Source organism: Chiloscyllium punctatum, chromosome 27, assembly GCF_047496795.1.
Source record: "Chiloscyllium punctatum isolate Juve2018m chromosome 27, sChiPun1.3, whole genome shotgun sequence".
NCBI lineage: Eukaryota > Metazoa > Chordata > Chondrichthyes > Orectolobiformes > Hemiscylliidae > Chiloscyllium > Chiloscyllium punctatum.
In genome coordinates this window covers 29,106,258-29,127,334 of record NC_092765.1, presented here as the reverse complement: position 1 = coordinate 29,127,334, position 21,077 = coordinate 29,106,258, and the positions used below count along the sequence as shown (strand labels likewise).

The window sequence follows — 21,077 nt, the reverse complement described above, 5'->3', positions numbered from 1 at the left end:
AACCAAGTTACTGGAGAATTTGGGCCTAGATTGGGTAACATTTGTAGTAGCCAAGATACAAAATCTAGGTACTTCTGCAAGAGGGGAAAGGGGCAAGTTTAAAAAAAAAAGAGGAAAGCAAAATTAAATCTCAGAGTAGCTGACTAAGAACAGGCATTTGCAGAGTTCTGCATGAAAATGATATACAATGTTTCTTTAGGTGCTTGATGTAAATAATTTATTATGGTACTGACAGAGTTGGTATACGTAGGAGAAGGTAGGTCACTAATATTGCAAAATACTTGGCAAATAGTGCACAAACTGCTGCACATACCAGAGCTGTTCAAAGGCTTCAGTGATTTTCTGCTGAAGCGCTTTCTTTGAGCCTTCGATCACCTCGACTTCCTTAAGAAGCTGTTCATGCACTTGGTCCGTCACAAGATCAATGTCTTGCCGTCCTTCCCGTAAGGTCAGATTCTCAATGACAACATCCAGGTTCAGATTCTTGGCTTCTAAAGCACGTTCTGCTTCCTCCTTACTCTTGAAAAGATCAGATCAAGCAGAAATCAATATGTTGCCCAAAACCTGTCAGTTGTGCATGAAGTACACCCATCCAACTACTGTAAATTTTGATACAGCAACTATTGGGAGAAACTACTCTTCACTGAGCACAAAGTACAGGTGCACAGGAAGAAAAGTGACTACACGTTGAATTGGCAGAGGAGTTGTTCTCTTTCTTTTTATATTCATTCACACGATTGTGGGTATTGCTGGCTCAAGAATTTATTGACCATCTTTAATCCCCAGACAGCAGTTAAGAGTCAATCACATTGACATGTGGAGTCACATTTAGGCCAAAACAGGTAAGGTTGGCAGTTTCTTTCCTTTAAGGTCATTTCTGAACCATATGCGCTTTTCCAACAATTGACAATGGTTTCATGGTGATCGTTAGACTCTTACCTCAAGATGTGTTATTGATTTTAAATGGCAGCCATTACCCAGTTCTCTGGAATAATCATCCAGCTATCATATCACTAGGGTATTGCCTACCTCAGCCACTTATATGATACATCAAGAGAAGTGGGTGTCAGAAAGAAATTTGTAAATATACAGTGTTATCATTCTTGATCATGTTGAAATAATCATTGTTTCTGTGGGTAAATTAAACACAATGTATTCCAGAATCAGGCAGACTAAGAGAGTCTGAGAGTCAACATATGTTTTTTATTGGAGTGGGCAATCTCAGTTGATGCTTTAGTGAGTGCTTTGCTTCATTTGAAAAAGTGCGTCAGAACTGGACAAAGTCAGCTTGGATTTACAAAAGGAAAATTATATGTGACAAATCTGCTTGTTATAACTAGGAGAATTGGTAAGGGGGGAACCAGTGGATGTGGTTTACTTGGGACGTCCTGAAGGCTTTTGACCAGGTCCCACATTACAGATTAGCAAGTTAAATTAAAGCATGTGGGATTGGCAGTGACATAGATCAAGAACGATGGAAGAAAGGAACTAAGCGTAGGAATAAACATAATTTTCTGAGTGGCAGTGGGGAACCATTAGGATCAGTGCTTGGTCCCAGCTATTCAAAATATATATTAATCATTTAGATGAAGGAACTAAGTGTAAAATCTCCAGGTTTGCAGATGACACAAACATGGGTAGGAGAGTAAGTTGCAAGGAGGATGCAGAGATGATTCAGTGTGATTTGGGCAAGGTGAATGAGTGAGCAAATGCATGGCAGGTGAAATATAATGTGGATAAATGTGCAGTTATCCACTTTGGTAACAAAAACTAGAAGGCAGACTATTACTTGAATGATGACAAATTGGGAAAAGAGGAGTTGCAACAAGACCTGGGTGTCCTTGTACACAAGTCACTGAAGGTAAGCATGCAGGTGCAGGAGGTGGTAAAGAAGGCAAAATTGTACGTTGGACTTCATAGAGAGAGGATTCCAGTATAGGAGCAGAAATATCTTCCTGCAATTGTGCAAGCCTTGGTGAGGCCACACCTGGAGTAATGTGTGCGGTTTTGGTATCCTTAACTGAGGAATGGTATTCTGGCTATGGGGTGAGTGCAACAATGGTTTACCAGATTGTTCCTGGGATGTCAAGACTAATGAACAGAGATAGGTTAGGACTATATTCACTGAAGTTTAGAAGATTAGGAGGGGGTATCATAGAAACCAATAAAATTCTAATGGGACGAGACAGGGTAAATGCAGGAGAGTTGCTGTCAATGATTTTGAAGTCCAGAACTCCACAAAAAGGAGTTTAGGCCAAAACATCAAATGTTTTCAAGAAAGGGTTAGCTATACAGCCAACTGGATCAAAGGATATGTGGAGAAGGTAGAAACAGGATACATAATTGGATAATAAACTGTGATCATGTTGAATGGTACAACAGGCTCGAAAGGCTGAATGGCCAAGGCCAGCTCCTATTTTCTATGTATTTGCAGCTGATTTATTCATGATACAGCATAATGGGTAAAAGAGGACAGTGTCTAGATATTAACAGAGAAATGGCAAGGATGTGGAGGAATCCAGGAATGTGTGATGGACACCTGAACCAGGGAACATGGAAGCCACGACCAATAGGTCTCTGCGAGTTCTGCATGGTCAGACTGAGTTGCTGACTGGCAAGTGAATATGTAAATTTAGATGCTGTCAAGAATCATTAGTCAGTAGCTGGAGGGGATCCTTCTGAATTATACTGGGACAGAGAGACTGCTTCTTTTTCCAGTGGTCAACCCAAGCAAGCTAATACTGGAAAATTCCCAAAATTTGTGGAAATGGCAGGACTGTGAAGGCCCAAAGACTCCACAATGGAGAATGGGGTGTTCAAATTAAGGCCTAGGACTCCCACTCTATTCAGGCAGACCAAAAGTCAAATTTGGGATCTTCAAAGTTGATAGGCTATAAAATGGATGCACTACTTACTGTGGTATCAGAAAGTCAAACCTATCCATTTCAATTTTATAATCAGATTTTTATAAGTGTTTTTTGCTGCACTAACAACATGTTTAAAGTATTTCAAAACTTCTATTTGTGCTATTTTATGCATTTCCACACTTTCTCTCTCCTCAATGTTCAAATTCTGCCACTAGAAACTCTCAAATTTTAACTCGACCTCTGACTCTTGTGAGCACAGTACATGGAATCCATTGTTCTGCAATTACCATATTGCCCAAAATTGAAGAACTGTGACCATTTTCAACCTAACAATGAAACTTTAGAGCAAACTTACTTTGGTTAAAGCATCGATCTCAACGTTAATGTCACAAAGAGTGTTCTCTAGAACATCTTTCCACCGCTCCACCTCATCCATACGTTCAGCAAGTCTGGTGCTGTTATCTTCTTGGTCCCATTTAGTCTGCGACAAAAACTGAATGATCACTCTGCTATTTTTGTCTGAGTTTCTGAGTTTAGTCAAGACTTGGCAAAGTTATACAATTTCTTATTTTACACATTAAACCTTTGGTCCCAGCAAAGAACCTTAGGATTAATAAAACAAAAGGAAGTAGAAACCTGATTGATAGAGGTGCAAGCAAAAATCTGTAGAAACAGTACAATACATAAATCGGTTTGAGGATTACAATTATTCAAAAGGAAGACAGAGAGGAAAAAATACACTTTTAAAAAAATCTCCCGCAATGAGTAAAATCTGGAAAATGACATTCCACTTGTAAATGTTAATTTTCAAAGACAGAAAGCTTATTTGGCAGTAGTTGAGATTTAATAAGCTATGAAAAATTCTGTTTCACCTGTATGGTAAAGCTCAAACTTTCCCTGTCATACTTACTGAATTGCTATCGCACAATATTGCAACCACAAACCATTCCATATATTTCTTTTGATGAGGTGCCTGTATAACAAAGCTTTTAGATGAAGAAAGTAACTCGGAGTACATTGTTCAACTTTCTGACTTTAACTGCACATGTACAGATGCTGAATGTTACTTTCTGGTTTAGTCCTTAAAGACTGAGAGTATTCATAGCCTCACTTATTTCTTGCATAGAATTCAGGCTATTATCTTCCTGGTGTTGAAACCTTCAGTGTCTTGCATTTATTTAGAAATTGTTTTCAAAAAGCTGTGTCTTCCTCAAAATGCCACATTACATAAGAAATAGAAGCAGGAATAGACCACACAGACCCTCAAGCCTCCCCTGCGACTCTAAGATCAAGGCTTCAGTGCCTCTTTTGTGCTAGTTCCTCATAGCCCTCAATATTTCAAAAATCTATCAATCTCCTCTGTGAATACTTTCAATGACCTAGCCTTCGCAGCTCTCTGGGATAGAGAATACCAGACAATCACTACCCTGAGAAAAGAAATTACTTTGCATTTCAGTGTCCCTTTATTCTATAACTATGTTCTCTACTTCAGTACTCCCTAATGAGTGGAAACATTCTTTCAACATCCACCTGTCAAGCCCCCTCAGAATTATGTATGTTGCAATAGGTCACCTCTCATTTTTCTAAATCTCATGCATAAAGGCCTACCCTGATTAGCCATTATTGATAAGTCAAGCCCTTCATTTTAGAAATCAGCCAAGTGCATCTCTTTTGAGATGATTTGGTCTGTGCTTTTTTAATTGTAAATCAAATTGCCTCAATTTTAGTACCTTTACTATGACTACATTGGGTTATGCACAATCTATCAAAAAGTAAAAACATATGATTATGAACTTATATATTTGAACAGTATGTTCAAAACTAGTTTTGATTCCTACCTGGTTGTTAGTTTCATTCCGTAGGGCCCGACCTTCCTGGCGGATCTGATGCGACATATAACGTTGCCTTTCTGAATTGGTTGAGATCTGGTTATTGTTGGAGAACCAGTCTGGAACAGAATATCTCTGAGCTGCCTTCAAACTCAGAGTTGCCATTTTGCCACAGTGATATCACTGAAAAAAAAACTTCAGAATTATTGAAAGGATTGACTAGGACTGAGTACTTCTCTCTTAATGACTGTAACTTTTTGTTGTGCAAGTGTAAGTCATGTTGAGTTTGGCAGATTGAAACTTGTCACGTGACTAGGCACGTTTTCTTGCTGCATCTTACGAAATTTGCCACTTCAATTGCTGCTATTAGCCCAACGGCAAGCATCCCATCACATTTCTATCCAATATTACCACATGCTGTTTCCACAGGAACTCATCACGCACCAGACATCTGCCATAAAAAATACCCTTTGCAGCCATGCCACCTTCAAGCACCTGTAGTGCATCTTAAGGAGTGCTGGCATCTGCCCTGCTCTTTACTCCTTAACGGGCAGCGATGACTTGACAAGAGCAAGTCGACACTGAAGTTTTCTGACAGGGATCTGGAGATCCCGTTTGATGGGCTGGCGCACAGTATGCCCAACTTCTTCCTGGAGGAATGAGGGACAGAGGAGGCCATGCCAGGCAATGTCTGTCTGGTCAGAGATTGGCACCAGAGTCAGTGCCCTTTCCAGGGTTTGGCGGACCAGTTAGCAGTGCTGAAAATAGGTCAATGACCTTCTCCGTACCACCAGAGCCAGTGCTTTACTCTGCTCTCTGCTGTCTCACACTCAGTCTATCCCTGTAACTGCACTCACCTCTCACCAAAATCTCAGCTCTGACACACCCTGTTCTGCATGCAACCCCTTCCCTCATTCACTCCCCAATCCTCCCATATCAGTAACCTTGCATCAACTGTGCTGTCCCCTCACTTCCTCAGAATACCTCAATGCCTTTCTTCCACATGCTGTGCCATCCACACGTCTACTCCAATCATCCCTTCATGTCATCACAAGAAAATACATCCGACATCAGGGTAGAGGAAAGGGAGTGAGAGAGAGTGAGTGCGTATGAGTGTGAATCCGTGTGAGTGAGAGAGAGTGTGTGTGTGTCCGTCCAGATGCCAGGGCCCTTACCTCATATGGGGGAAGGATACTCGTCCTTGCAGGACAGGATAGGTATGGGTGATCTGGAGACATCCATATCTTGGCAAGTGAGTATGTACTACTTGTGATAGCACTGAAACATTGACATTTGCCAGGCAGTCAGTATGTTGCTCCGGCACCCACCTCTCACCATTGGGTACAACACCTGCCTTTTGTGTCTTACAGCTGCAGCCAGTACAGTAGCTGAAAGGCAAACATCTCTCTCACAGGCAACCTCCTCGACCTCAGAGGAAGAGATTGTTCAGGGTGTTGAGGAACCACTGGCCAGGCTGCCCAATAGACCGAGAGTGAGGTGCCGGAAAAGCCCTTTGCTGATGATTTTCCTGCTCCTTGGATGCTGCGTGACCTGCTGTGCTTTTCCAGCATCACACTCGACTCTGATCTCCAGCATCTGCAGTCCTCACTTTCTCCTGCCCAACAGACGCCTCACCAGCAATGACACTGATATAGTAAATTGGCAAGGGAAACATATTACAATAGACTAGAATCAACAGAGCACGGAATGCTCTAATAGTTATGTAACATATCAAACTTAAAATGTCCCAAAACGCATTCGCAGAAGTGTTAGAAAACAAGATATACTACAGAACTAGATAATGAGGTTTGGACTCACACTCAGAATGCTACTGATTCTTCTTTTTTTATAAAAAAGAATGAGCTCCACAATTCTGACAAGAGATTCTGCTCAGGGCTCCTGCAGATATACAAATCTGATAGGTCCCCTTTACTGCAGGAGAGTCAGAAAGGAAAACCATGCCCTCTTTATTTCACAGCAGTCAGTTGCTGTATTCTGTGATTTTAACATCCGGCATCACTGACACCCTTTCAGAACAGCTGGCAAAATGGCTAAGTATAAGGTAAGTAAAATGTGAGGTTAGGGTGCCGGGATGGTAATGTACCAAGTATGTAGGGCTGGGGTGCTGCAGTGCCAGGTTGATGGGGACCAAGTTACAAAATGGGAACAGAGTCATGAAAAGTGTAGGGGTGAGTGGGTTTGGGAAGGTAGTGTGAGTGTTGGGTCTGGCAGCAGCTGTGGATGTGGATGACATGTCCTGACACAGTCGGGGAGAGGGGTTGTCTGTTCCCTGGTAGAGAAGGTAAACTGTAGTTCCTGGGAAGGTGGGGGAAGAGTTTGGGGAGGGGAAGGAAGGGTGTCAGGTGTCACATTACAGGGGGATCAAGAAAGATGTTAGGTCCAGTGGTGGTGGTGATGTTCGCCGGCGGGGGGGGGGGGGGGGGGGGGGGGGAGGAAAGAGGTGGGAGATGGGAAGGCTAAGTTGGGTCCCAGGGAGGAAAGGGGTAGGTTTAGAAGTGTGAACATGTGGTTGTTAATGGATCCTGGGCAGAGAGGTGTGTGTCAGCTCCCATGCAGTGGATGTTGGGGGGAGGGGCGGGGGGCTTTGACAGCTCATGGTCTAGGTTGGTCTAAAGGATCTGGGAAGGTGTAGATGTAAAACTACAGGATCAGTTGAATAGTTACCCAGGAGTTAGTCTAGCATTTTTTTTAAATAGACTAACCTTTCCTGAGTAACTGTTAACTGCAGTGAAACTTCAGAATTCTCCAATTTGAATGGAGACTTTCAGAGGGTCCAGGTGTAGGGGAATGCCCAGTGGAATCTTAATCTTGTGGACAATTTCCTCAGAATCTGCGACCTCAAGGATTCTGCAGAGTTCCAATGCTCAACTCCCATCTAAACTACAGAAATGACAAGTCCAATAAGTCAGATGACCAACAACTCAGTTAAAGAGGTAAGTTGCTCTTGAGAAGGTGGTAGTGAGTTGCCTTCTTGGACTGCAGCAGTCCATGTGTTGTAGGTAGATCCACAATGCCATTAGGGAAGGAGTTCCAGGATTCTGACCCAGTGACAGTGAAGGAACGGCAATATATTTCCAGGTCAGGATGGTAAGTGCCTTGGAGGAGTGACTTTGATGTCAAGGACTGTTACTCTTACCTCACCTCTAGGATTCAGTTCTTTTGTTCATGTTTGAACCAAGATTGTAAGGAGGTCAAGAGCTGAGTGGCCCCAGTGAAACCCAAACTGGGCGTCACTGAGTTGGTTATTGCTGAGGAAGCAATGCTTGATGACACCTTCCATCGCTTTACTGATGATAGAGACTAGCCTGATGGAGCAATAATTGACCAGGTTGGATTTGTCCTGCTTTTGTGTACAGGACAAACTTGGCTGATTTTCCACATTGTCTAACAGATGCCAATGTTGTAACTGTACTGGAAAAACTTTGCTAAGGAAGCGGCAAGCTTTGGAGCACAAGTCTTCAGTTCTATGCCAGAATATTGTCAGGGCCCATTACCGTTGCAGTATGCAGTGCCTCCAACCATTCCTTGATATCAAGTGGACTGGGTGACTTGACTGAAGACCAGTGTCTGTAATGCTTGAGATCACTTCAGGAGACCAAGCTGGATCATCCACTTGACTTCTGGTGAACATTACTGTGAATGCTTCAGCCTTGCCTTCTTTCACCTTTAATGATGGGGATATTTGTGGAGCTTCCTCTTTGAGTAAAGTTTTAAAATTGTCCACCAACATTCACGACTGGATGTGGCAGGACTGCAGAGCTTAGATCAAACCAACTTGCCAAGTTATCTTGGATCCCTTGTGTGTTTATCATCATTATCATTCTCCAACGTGGGACCTTGGCATATGAATTTCTACAAAACCTATGAACTACATCAACTACACTACCCTTATTTAGATGATAGGTCAGAAGTGAGGGTGGAGTGGATAGGTGGGAAGGGAGATTGACAGGTAGGACAGGTCATGAGGACAGTGCTGAGCTGAAAGGTTGGAACTGGTGGAGGGAGAGAAAATGAGGAAACTGGTGAAGTCCACATTGGTGCCCTGGTTGAAGTGTTCCAAGGCGTTCTTCCTCCAGGCGTCGGGTGGTGAGGGATCAGCGGAAGAGGCCCAGAACTTGCATGTCCTCAGCAGAGTGGGAGGGGGAGTAGAAATGTTGGGCCACGGGGCGGTGGAGTTGAATGGTGCAGGTGTCCCGGAGATGTTCCCTGAAGTGCTCTGCTAGGAAGCAGCCAGTCTCCCCAATGTAGAGGAGGCCGCATCGGGAGCAATGGATACAATAAATGACGTTGGTGGATGTGCAGGTAAAACTTTGATGGATGTGGAAGGCTCCTTTGGGGCCTTGGATGGAGGTGAGGGAGGAGGTGTGGACACAGGTTTTGCAATTCCTGTTAGAACATAGAACATAGAACATAGAACAATACAGCACAGAACAGGCCCTTCGGCCCACGATGTTGTGCCGAACTTCTATCCTAGATTAAGCACCCATCCATGTACCTATCCAAATGCCGCTTAAAGGTCGCCAATGAATCTGACTCTACCACTCCCACGGGCAGCGCATTCCATGCCCCCACCACTCTCTGGGTGAAGAACCCACCCCTGACATCTCCCCTATACCTTCCACCCTTCACCTTAAATTTATGTCCCCTTGTAACACTCTGTTGTACCCGGGGAAAAAGTTTCTGACTGTCTACTCTATCTATTCCTCTGATCATCTTATAAACCTCTATCAAGTCACCCCTCATCCTTCGCCGTTCCAACGAGAAAAGGCCGAGAACTCTCAACCTATCCTCGTACGACCTACTCTCCATTCCAGGCAACATCCTGGTAAATCTTCTCTGCACCCTCTCCAAAGCTTCCACATCTTTCCTAAAGTGAGGCGACCAGAACTGCACACAGTACTCCAAATGTGGCCTAACCAAAGTCCTGTACAGCTGCAACATCACCTCACGACTCTTGAATTCAATCCCTCTGCTAATGAACGATAATACTCCATAGGCCTTCTTACAAACTCTATCCACCTGAGTGGCAACCTTCAAAGATCTATATACATAGACCCCAAGATCCCTCTGTTCCTCCACCTGACCAAGAACCCTACCATTAACCCTGTATTCCGCATTCTTATTTGTTCTTCCAAAATGGACAACTTCACACTTGGCAGGGTTGAACTCCATCTGCCACTCCTCAGCCCAGCTCTGCATCATATCTAAGTCCCTCTGCAGCCGACAACAGCCCTCCTCACTGTCCACAACTCCACCTATCTTTGTATCATCTGCAAATTTACTGACCCACCCTTCGACTGTTGGGGCAGGGGAGGATGCCAGGATGGAGGGTGGGTTGTTGGGAGTCATGGACCTGACTAGGTAGTCACGGAGGGAACGGTCTTTGCGGAAAGCGGAAGGGTTGGGGGAATATATTTATCTCTGGTGGTGTGGTCCGTTTGGAGCTGGCGGAAATGTTGGCAGATGGTGCGGTTAATGCGAAGGTTGGTAGGGTGGAAAGTGAGGACCAAAGTGAAGATCGGTTGGTGGGGTGGGGTCGGAGGGTGGAGGTGCGGGATGTGGATGAGATGGGTTGGAGGGCATCTTCAAACATGTGGGAAGGAAAACTGTGATCTCTAAAGAAGGAGGCCATCTGGTGTGTTCTGTGGTGGAACTGGTCCTCCTGGGAGCAGATGCGGTGGAGGCGGAGGCAGAGGAATTGGGAATACGGGATGGCATTTTTCCAGGAGGTAGGTTGGGAAGAGGTGTAATCTTGGTAGCTGTAGGAGTTGGTGGGTTTGTAAAAAATGTCAGTGTCAAGTTGGTCCTCATTAATGGAGATGGAGAGGTCCAGGAAGGGGAGGGAGGTGTCAGAGATGGTTGAGGTGAATTTAAGGTCGGGGTGGAATATGTTGGTGAAGTTGATGAACTGCTCAACCTCCTTGTGGGAGCACGAGGTGGTGCCGATGCAGTCATCAATAAAGCGGAGGAAGAGGTGAGGAGTGGTGCTGGTGTAACTACGGAAGATGGACTGTTCTACGTCAAAGACACAGGCATAGCTGGGGCCCATACGGGTGCCCATGGCTACCCCTTTGGTCTGGAGAAAGTGGGAGGATTCGAAGGAGAAATTGTTAAGGGTGAGGACCAGTCAGCCAAACGAATGAGTGTGTCAGTGGAAGAGTACTGCTGGGGATGTTGGGAGAGGAAGAAATGGAGGGCTTGGCGGCCCTGGTCATGGCGGATGGAAGGGTAGAGGGATTGGATGTTCATGGTGAAGATGAGGCTTTGGGGGCCAGGAAAACAGAAGTCTTGGAGGAGGTGGAGGGCGTGGGTGGTGTCTTGAACATATGTGGGGAGTTCCTGGAGGAGGGGAAATAGGACAGTATCGAGGGAAGTGGAGATGAGTTCGATGGGCAGGAGCAGGCTGAGACAATGGGTCAGCCGGGGTGGTCAGGCTTGTGGATCTTGGCAAGGAGATAGAATTGGGTCGTGCGGGGTTCCCGGACTATGAGGTTGGAAGCTGTGGGTGGGAGATTTCCTGAGGTGATGAGGTTCTGTATGGTCTGGGAGATGATGGTTTGGTGATGGGGGGTGGGGTCATGGTTGAGGGGGCGATAGGAGGTGGTGTCTTCGAGTTGGTGTCTGGCTTCAGCAGTGTAGAGGTCAGTGCGCCAAACTACCACTGCACCCTCTTTATCCACTGCTTTGATGGTGAGGTTGGGATTGGAGCAGAGGGAGTGGAGGGCTGTGCATTGTGAGGGTGAGAGGTTGGAGTGGGGTTGACTGTTTGAGGCGGTTAATTTCTCGGCGGCAATTGGAAACGAAGAGGTCGAGGGTGGGTAATAGGCCAGCGTGGGGTGTCCAGGTGAATGGAGTGTGTTGGAGGTGAGTGAAGGGGTGGTGGGAGTGCTAATTGTAAAAGTAAGCTCGGAGGCGGAGGCAGCGGAAGAAGTGTTCGATGTCACGATGTATACTAAATTCATTGATACTTGGACGGAGGGGGATAAAGATAAGGTCTTTGCTGAGGACTGATCATTCTCACTCTGACAAAACCATGTTGACTAACCTTGATTAAACTTTGCCTCTTCTAAGTTAAGATTAATTCTCTCCTTCAGCATTCTCTCCAGTAGTTTCCCTCCCACTGATGTGAGAATGTGATCAATTCTTCAGTGCCCTCTGAAATGGATTAGTTGATGAGCAATTAGGGACAGGCAACACATGCTGGCCTTGGCAGTGACACCCATGAAGGAATAATAACTCATTCTTTGAAGTCCAGAGATTATGTAACCCACTTTACTCAAATAGAATAGCCCCAGAACTAACCTAACGAACAACCTTCACTGTTCTGTTTCAAAGTGTTTATTTCTTAAATATGGAGACAAAGTTACGCATAACACTCCAGATGTGATCTCACAAAGCCCTATACATTTACGAACAGTATAGGTCATTCAGCCATCAGGCTGCTCGACTATTAAGTCAGTGATTGCCCTAGGAGCATTATGAAATAAATTTTGACACAAAGCCACATAGGGTGGTATTAGATCAGATGACCAGAAACCTGGTCAAAAATGTGGATTTAAAGAGTATCTAAATGGAGGCAAGTGAGTTGGGGGAAGCAAGATTTGGGACAGAATTCCAGAACTTGAAACTTAGATAATGACACACAATTAGCAATGGTGCAGCAATTAAAATTGGGGGAGCACAAGAAGCTAGAATTAGAGCACAAAAATGTTTGAGTGTTGTGGAACTGAAGGGGATTACAGAAATAGGGAGGTGCAAGGTCACGGAGGGATTTGAAAACAAGGATGACAACTTTAAAAGCAAGTTGTTGCTTGACCAGGAGCCAATGTTGGTCAGTGAATAGAGAGTGAACAGGACTGTGTGAATTAGGACATGGACACTGAGGTTTGGATGACCTCAAGTTTACTGATGGTAAAATCTGGGATGCCAACCAGAAATTTATTGGAATAATCAAGTATAGGAGATATTTAAGACATGAATGAGGAAATCATCAGCAGGTAATGAATTTGAGGGATGGTGCAGAGGCGTTTAGTGATGGCATAAATACAAAGCTGGAAAGCTCATCTCAGAATCAACCCGTCCATATCTCTTTTGCAATCCGTTTGTGCCCTCCTCAAAGTTTTTGTTTTCATCAAGCTTGCATCACCTTCAAATTTGGTATATTACACCTGCTATTTTGTCTAAGATAGTAATATAGATGATAAATAGCCGAGGCGCCGGAATTGATCCTTGTGGTACTTCACTAGTTTCAACCTGCCAACATATAGTCTTGACACTGTTTATCTCTACTCTTTAATTTCTGTACATTAATCATTGCATGCCTTTCTGAAATTCAAAAAAAAATTACATCCACTGCATTGCCTTTACTTACCTTACTGGTTGCAAAGACTTAATACATTTGCTAAACAAAATGCGACTTTTGTAAAACCATGTTGACTTTGCCTGCTCATACTCTTGATTTTGAAATGCCACAGCACACAGGCAACAGTCCAAATAACTGGAACTGGGATTACAATAGAAAGATGCTTGATGACAGGTGAGGTCAAGATGGATTGTATGAATCTCACCAGTGTGGACCGGACCTAGTTTCCACCAAAATATGTCCAAGTTAACGTTCTAGCACAGAATACTAGAAAATAATGAAGACCAGGAATCCAGATTGGCGTGCATGAGCTGATCCCATCCCAGGCGGCAATAGGAGCCTTTCTGCTTTACTCTTAATTGCAGTAGAATCTACCAGAATTTTTGCCTTGCTTATTTTAAAAGATGAACATTTCCCCAAGTTTTACCGTTATATTTTCCTACACTAGTTGAAGGTGGCAACAATTTCACGTGAACAAGTCGACTGCACGAAACGAAAATAAACGTTTCTAATATTTTAGTTGCACACCAACAAAATGCACCAGCAACCCACTTGGGTAGGAATTGGTAAGCCAGGCACTTACCCACAATTGATAGGTTTTCCCCGGACTGTTCTTCAGGGGAGTCTAGATCACGGGCTCGACGCACAGCGAATGTTCCAGCCGCTCCCTCCCAAACACTGTCATCGTTGCTCGGAGACCGGACCCTTCGCACCAATCAGAAAAAGTGAACTTGAACAAACACAACCATGGCAACTGGAAGTGCTACAATCAGGCGGCGCCATTCAGTCATGCCCTGCATCAATAATTGACCCTGTATTTGGTAACGTTGTATCGTCGAGAGGAGGTAGCCTTGGAGGGTGTGGAAATCAGCCAAGATTCACTCAGTAACACCTTTTTTTTTCCACCCCAGGAGAGGCGATTAGTTTCAGTCGTAATTGACTGTGAACCCGCAACATTAAAATCGATTAAAACTCGAAGTGCAAAACACAAATTGCTCGAAAAGCTGCCAACATTTGTGGAGAGAAATCAGAATGACCCTTCCTCGGAACCCCTCAGAAACTTGAGGTGACCTGACTTCAAGATTAAAATTCACACACCAGGTTATAGTCCAACAGGTTTAATTGGAAGCACACTAGCTTTCGGAGCGACGCTACTTCATCAGATGGTAGCGGAGGGCTCAATCCTAATAGCAAAAATTTACAGTGTGATGTAACTGAAATTCTACATTGAAAAATTGATTGTCTGTTGAGCCTTTCATCTATTAGAATACAGTGATACTTTCACTTCTTTCATGTGTAAATCACAAAACCTTTTTTAAAAAAAGATGCATTCTCAGATTAGCAGTTTACAATGGTGATAGCTAGACAACATGTTGAAGGTGTTGGCCCCCTGTGTTCTCTGTCTACGCCATGTTTAGATTGATTCTAATCTAAAAAGTGAGATAACAGAGTTCTACATGAATGCATGCAGTTTTTGAGCAAAGTACAAATTCACCCCACAAAATAGGTGTGTGCATGTGGGTCTTTGTCTGTGTGTGTGTGTGTGTGTCTGTCTGTCTGGGTTGGGGCTCGAGAGTGTGAGAAAGTGTATGTGTGTGTGTGTAATGAGTGCAGAGTGTCTTAAGTCTGTGAGGGGGTGCATGTGAGAGTGTGGGATGAGAGTGCAATGGTGGTCACCTGTAATGTGACATGAACCCAAGGTCCTGGTTGAGGCCCCCTCCTTATGGGTACCGAACTTCGCTATCAGCATGTACCTGCAACACATTACCAATGAGGATGAGCACCTCACCAAAACCTCCCCCACACCTCCTCTACTTGCCTTTAAACAACCGCCAAACCTCAAACAGATCGTTGTTCGTAGCAAGCTGCCCGGCTCTCAGGACAACTTCATACAACCCTGTCACGGTAGGCGCTGCAAGACGTGTCAGATTGTGGACATGGATACCACTATTACGTGTGGAGACACCTCCCACCTTGTACATGTGACTCAGCCAACATTGTCAATCCTATACGTTGCAGGCAAGGATGCCCGGAGGCATGGTACATTGGGGAAACAGAGCAAAAGCTACAACAATGGATGAATGGGCACCGCACAACAATCAACAGACAGGAGGGTTCCCTCCCAGTTGGGGAACACTTCAGTGGTCCAGGACATTCAGCCTCAGACCTTTGGGTGACCATCCTCCAAGGTGGACTTCGGGACAGGCAGCAGAGAAAAGTGGCCGAGCAGAGGCTGATAGCTAAGTTCGGTACCCATAGGGAGGGCCTCAACCGGGACCTTGGATTCATGTCACACTACAGGTGACCACCATTGCACTATATACACACACGCACATACACACACACACACACACACACACACAGAGGCACTCCTATACACACATACACATGGACACACACTCCCACATGTACCCCCTCACAGACTTAAGACACTCTGCACTCACTACACACACACACACATACATTTTCTCACACTCAACCCCCAACCCAGACAGACACACACACACAGATGAAGACCCACATGCACACATATATTTTGTGGAGTGAATCTGTACTTGCATTGTACTTTGCTGAAAAACTACATGCATTCATGTAGAACTCGGAGCTCAAAAACTGCATGAATTTATTAAAAACTCCGTTATCTCACTTTTTAGATTAGAATCAATCTAAACATCATGGCATAGACAGAGAACACAGGGGGCCAACACCTTCAACATATTGTCTAGCTATCACCATTGTTAAGCTAACCTGAGAATGCAACTTTTTAAAAAAAGGTTTTGTGAATTACACATGAAAGCAGTGAAAGTTTCACTGTATTCTAACAGATGAAAGGCTTAACAGACAATCAATTTTTCAATGTATAATTTCAGTTACGTCACACTGGAAATTTTTGCTATAAATTCTGTGTGTTAGGATTGAGCCCTCCACTACCACCTGATGAAGGAGCGTTGCTCCGAAAGCTAGTGTGCTTCCAATTAAACCTGTTGGACTATAACCTGGTGTTGTGTCATTTTTAACTTTGTACACCCCAGTCCAACACCAGCATCTCCAAATCATGACTTCAAGATGATAGCTTGAAATTCAATACAATCTGAACAGACTTGCTCTGATCAGCAGCATACACAAATACCAAAACACCAAGCCATATTTTGTGTGAATCCAAATAAAAACTGACATGGTGTCAGGAATCTCTAAAGTTCGGAGGCTTTGCATCTTGGTGCTTCCCACTGACGCACACAGCAAGAAGTTGATGCAACTGACTTACACATCGCTTACATCTTCGTGCCACTTGTACAAAACTCAGTCGTTGCCAAAGTTAAAAATCACACAACACCAGGTTATAGTCCAACAGGTTCATTTGGAAGCACCAGCTTCCTGAGTGCTGCTCCTTCATCAATCACCTGAAGAAGCAGTGCTCCAAAAGTTAGTGCTGCCATATAAACCCATTGGACTATAACCTGGTGTTGTGTAATTTTTAAACTTTGTCCACCCCAGTCCAAATCATGGTTATCAAAAGTAATTTATTTCCACCCGAATGGCCTTCTTCTTTGCTGTACCATGCTACAATTCAGGTGAAAAAAAAGTATCTTCAACTTTCAGCTGTTCCTTGCTCCATCTGTAGTTTGAGTATCAGCCACACTTGGATTCAGCTCATCCCCCTGCAAGTCACAGCTGCTCAGATATGAAATGCTACAGATCGCTTTCTTTCCATCCCATGCTTGACCAGGAGTATCTTCCACACTTACCTCCTGACATTGTTGTAAGGATTTGCCAACTTGTTGATCTGCATTATGGCAGAGATGATGGTGGCCATAGAAGGCAAAATGACAATACAGCAAAGAGCTAGTACCTTTGACAAAAATGGAAAGAAAACTTTACATAGGCTGTATAGCATGGAAACAGGCCATTAAGCTCAACTGGTCTACTCTATTCAAGCCTTCTATCTTACCATTTCATATGTAACCATCTGTTCCATTCTCCCTCAAATCTTTGTGTGGCTTCTTCTTAAAATGTATCATCTACATCCATGTTCTAATGATACTGTGGGTAAAGACTTTCTCCAAATTCCGTATTGGGTTTCTTGATCATCTCAAATTGATAGTCTCAGTTATACTCTTCCTCATGCTGTGTACACCCATCATAACAGAACATCTTGTAATTGTAAAGACATCAATGAGATATCTCTGCTTTCTATTTTCAGTATGACACCCATCCTGTCAAACCTTTCCTGATGCATATATTCGTGCATTTTAGTATAATCTTAACATTTTTCTGCATCCCCTCCAGAGCTTCTACATTCCTTTTATATGGTGACCAGAACTCCATGAAATATTTTAAAAATAGTTTAAGCGAGTTTCAAGACAGGTTGAGCACAACATATCAACTTTTCAATTCAAACTTATAAATAAAGCCTTGAACTATTTTTGTGGCCTTGCGAACTGGTGGCATAACATTTGTTCACCAATATATTTGTCCTCTGAGGTGTCTATCCTCTGACCTCATTTCGACTTGCAGTCTCTGTATCATGAATAACCGCCTACTCTTCCAAACAAAATGTACTACCTTATTTATCAGTGTTAACCTCAATTTGGAAATTAATATGCCAAACAAAGAAATAATGTTCTCCAATAATTTGTTGCAGTCCTGTTTGCATTCTCCTACTGCCTTATAAACGTCAATAAGGTTGGTCAAGCAAAATTTTCCCCTTTTGAAATCCATGCGCACTATTCATCATTACATTTCTCATTTCTAAATATTCTTCTATTCTCTCTTTCAGCAAGGATTCCATTATTTTTCCTAGTGTTGTAATTTCATAGTTCTACTTTGCCTTTAGACTTCTCTCCTAATCACTTTGTATTCCATTCTACTGCCATACTCTTCTCTACTGCATATGTAATATTTCTTTCCCAACTCACAACGGTTCCCTTACATTTATTTGTTCTCTCTTTGTGTAATGTAAAATCCCTGTGTTTACTGCAGAGGGTACACTCATTATGTACAGTCACAGGGCCTTTGTGAGGTCACTACCAGTCAAGCTGCAAGTAGTCCTGCTCTTTCAGGCAGGAAGCTATGTATAATAATAAATGATGCAAAGATATTTTAACAAGTTCAGCACCAGCAAAACAGTTTTTGCAAATATTTCAAAATCATTTCAGATTCTGGTGCTATGATTTGGTTGCTGCCAAAACTTAGCTGCCCTGCTGACTAATTCAGAAATTGTTGTCAAAAGTCAGCAGGTCTGGCAGCATCTGTGAGGAGAAAGCAGAGTTAACCCTTCAAGTCCAATGACAAAAACTAACTTTGCTTTCTCTCTGCTGTCAGATCTCCAGCATTCACAGTTCTTTGTTTTATTTGACTGTTCACTATTTCCCTGGCCTTCTGGCTGCCATCTCTCCATCGACTCCTTCTTGCTCACCACAAATTCCCTTGCTGTTTACTGTTCCTTGTGAATGAGGACACCAAAATAGAGCAGTGTGTTCATGACAAAGTTATTGAACTCACTATTCAGCCTTAAGGCCATAAAGTGCCTAAGCAGGAAATGATGTGCTGTTCCTCCAGATTGAACTGAATTTTGCTGGAACACAGCAGCAGGCCTACAATGACAATGTTGGCACAGGTGCAAGATGCTTTATTGAAATGGCAAGTATCTGGCAAGAATTAGACATCATGTAAGAGTAAAACCTTGCCATTTTGATAAATCGTCTTGCTCCCATGTCAACATTTTTGTCTTGAACCTGCTGCAGCTTTTCAGTGAAGCTCAAGGCATGCTGAAGAATCGTACCTCATTTTCTTCTTAGGTATTTTACAACCTTCAAGACTAAAGATAGATTTCAATAACTTTAAACTGTGAACACAGTTCTCCATTTTGATTAATCTCCAGATGTGTGTCATGTTGGCTTTGCTCATCAGAGCTGACCTATTTTCTTCTATTCAAACTGACCAACATCTCAATTAATGCTTTACCACCATTAGTGCTTCCTTTGTTCTGGGCACCCATATCATATGTTCTACTTGATCTTCCTCATTCTTTGCCAAAAGCTGAAGAAACATTATTTTCCAGCCCCTCTTAGTTCTAAAGTGGAATCATTTGGACTGAAAATATGAACTCTGTTGCTCTCCATAGACCTGTTGAGTTTTTCTGGCATCTGTTTTAATTTCCGATTTCCAGAACGCAGTGTTTTGCATTTATCTGTAGACACGTTTGCTCTCATGGCTTTGTTAACCACAAACTCCAACAACTATCAGTACAAGAGGAATAAGTTTTTCCATATAGAGTCAGAGATATATGGCATGCAAAAAAGAACCTTCGGTCCAACTTGTCCTTGCCAACCAAATATCCTAAAGTAATCTAGTCCAATTTGCCAGCACTTGGCCCATATCCCTCTAAACCCTTCCTATTCATATACCCATCCAGATGCCTTTTAAATGTTGTAATTGTACCAGCTTCCACCACTTCCTCTGGCAGCTTATTTCATACATGCACCACCCTTTGCATGAAAAAGTTGCCCCATCAGTCCCTTTTAAATATTTCCCCTCTCACCCTAACCCTATGCCCTCTAGTTTTGGACTCCTCCACCTGAGGGAAAAGATCTTGTCTATTTACCCTATCCATGCCCCTCATGATTTTATAAACCTCTATGACATCACCCTCAGCCTCAAATGCTCTAGCCTCTCCCAATAGCTCAAATTGTCCAACCCTGGCAACATCTTTGAAAGGGATCAGAAAAGATTTACAAGTTTCACAACATCCTTCCTGTAAGAGGGAGACCAGAATTGCTCACAAAAGTGGCCTAATCAATGTTCTGTACAGCCATAACATGTCCTCCCAACTCCTATACTTGATGCTCTAATAAAGGAAAACATACCAAACAGCTTCCTCACTATCCTATCTACCTGCAACTCCACTTTCAAGGAACTATGAAGCTGCACTCCAAGGTCTCTTTGTTTCACAATATGCCCCACCTTACCATTACGTGTATAAGTCCTGCTGTGATTTGCCTTTCCAAAGTGCAGCACCTCATATTTATCTAAATTAAACTCCATCTGCCACTCCTTGGCTCAATGGCCCATCTAATCATGATCTCATTGTACTCTGAGGTAACGTTCTTCATTGTCCACAACTCCAATTTTGGTGTCACCTGCAAACTTACTAACTATATTAGTAACCCATGTTCACATCCAAATCATGGATATAAATGATGAAAAGCAGTGGCCCCAGCATCAATCTTTATGGCACAACACTGGTCACTGGCCTCTAGTCTGTGAAGCAACACTCCATCGCCACTCTCTGTCTTCAACTTTCAAGCCAGTTCTGTATCCAATGGTTAGTTCCTGGTATAGTCCATTTGATCTAACCTTGCTAACCAGTCTCCCATGAGGAATCCTGTCAAATGCCTTACTGAAATACATACAGATCACACCCACTGCTCTGCCCTAATCAATTCTTTGTTACTACTTCAAAAAAAACTCAATTAAGTTAGTGAGACATGATTTCCCAAGCACAAAGCTATGTTGACTGTCCCTGATCAGTCCGTGCCTGTCCCTCAGGAATCCCACCAACAACTTGTCCACTGGTCTATAGTTCCCTCATTTGTTAAACAGTTTACTACCTTTGTTAAACAGTGGCACCACATTCGCCATCCTCCAGTCTTCCAGCACATCATCTGTGACTATCGATGATTCAAGCATCTCAGCAAAGAGGCCAGCAATCACTTCACTCACTTCTCACAGAGGTTACAGTACACCTGATCAGGTCCTGGGAATATACCCACCTTTATGGGTTTTAGGACATCCAGCACCGCCTGCTCTGTAATATGGATATTTGTCACCATCTATTTCTCCAACATTCTGGATCTTCCATGTCCTTCTCCACAATAAACACTGATGCCAAATACTTGTTTAGTATCTCCCCCAACTCCTGTGGTTCTGCAAATATGCATGCCTTTAAGGAGCCCTATTCTCTCCCTAGTTACACATTTGTCCTTAATGTATTTATAA

At 43.3% G+C, this 21,077-nt stretch overlaps 1 protein-coding gene across 2 annotated transcripts in view; it reads right to left on the bottom strand.

The window, feature by feature from the left end:
* Positions 1-13,902, bottom strand: part of tekt2 (tektin 2 (testicular)) — a 30,300-nt gene extending 16,398 nt beyond the window's left edge. Inside the window, exons 1-5 of one of the 2 annotated variants that reach the window (XM_072548407.1) lie at positions 13,663-13,902; positions 11,763-11,872; positions 4,706-4,879; positions 3,223-3,348; positions 314-519 (exon numbers count right to left, since the gene is read on the bottom strand). In XM_072548407.1, coding sequence (XP_072404508.1) covers positions 314-519; positions 3,223-3,348; positions 4,706-4,861 — 488 coding nt within the window. In that variant the 5' untranslated portion in view covers positions 4,862-4,879; positions 11,763-11,872; positions 13,663-13,902. The remainder of the gene's footprint in view (positions 1-313; positions 520-3,222; positions 3,349-4,705; positions 4,880-11,762; positions 11,873-13,662) is intronic. The other variant, XM_072548406.1, reaches the window with a different exon arrangement.
* Positions 13,903-21,077: the final 7,175 nt, after the last annotated feature.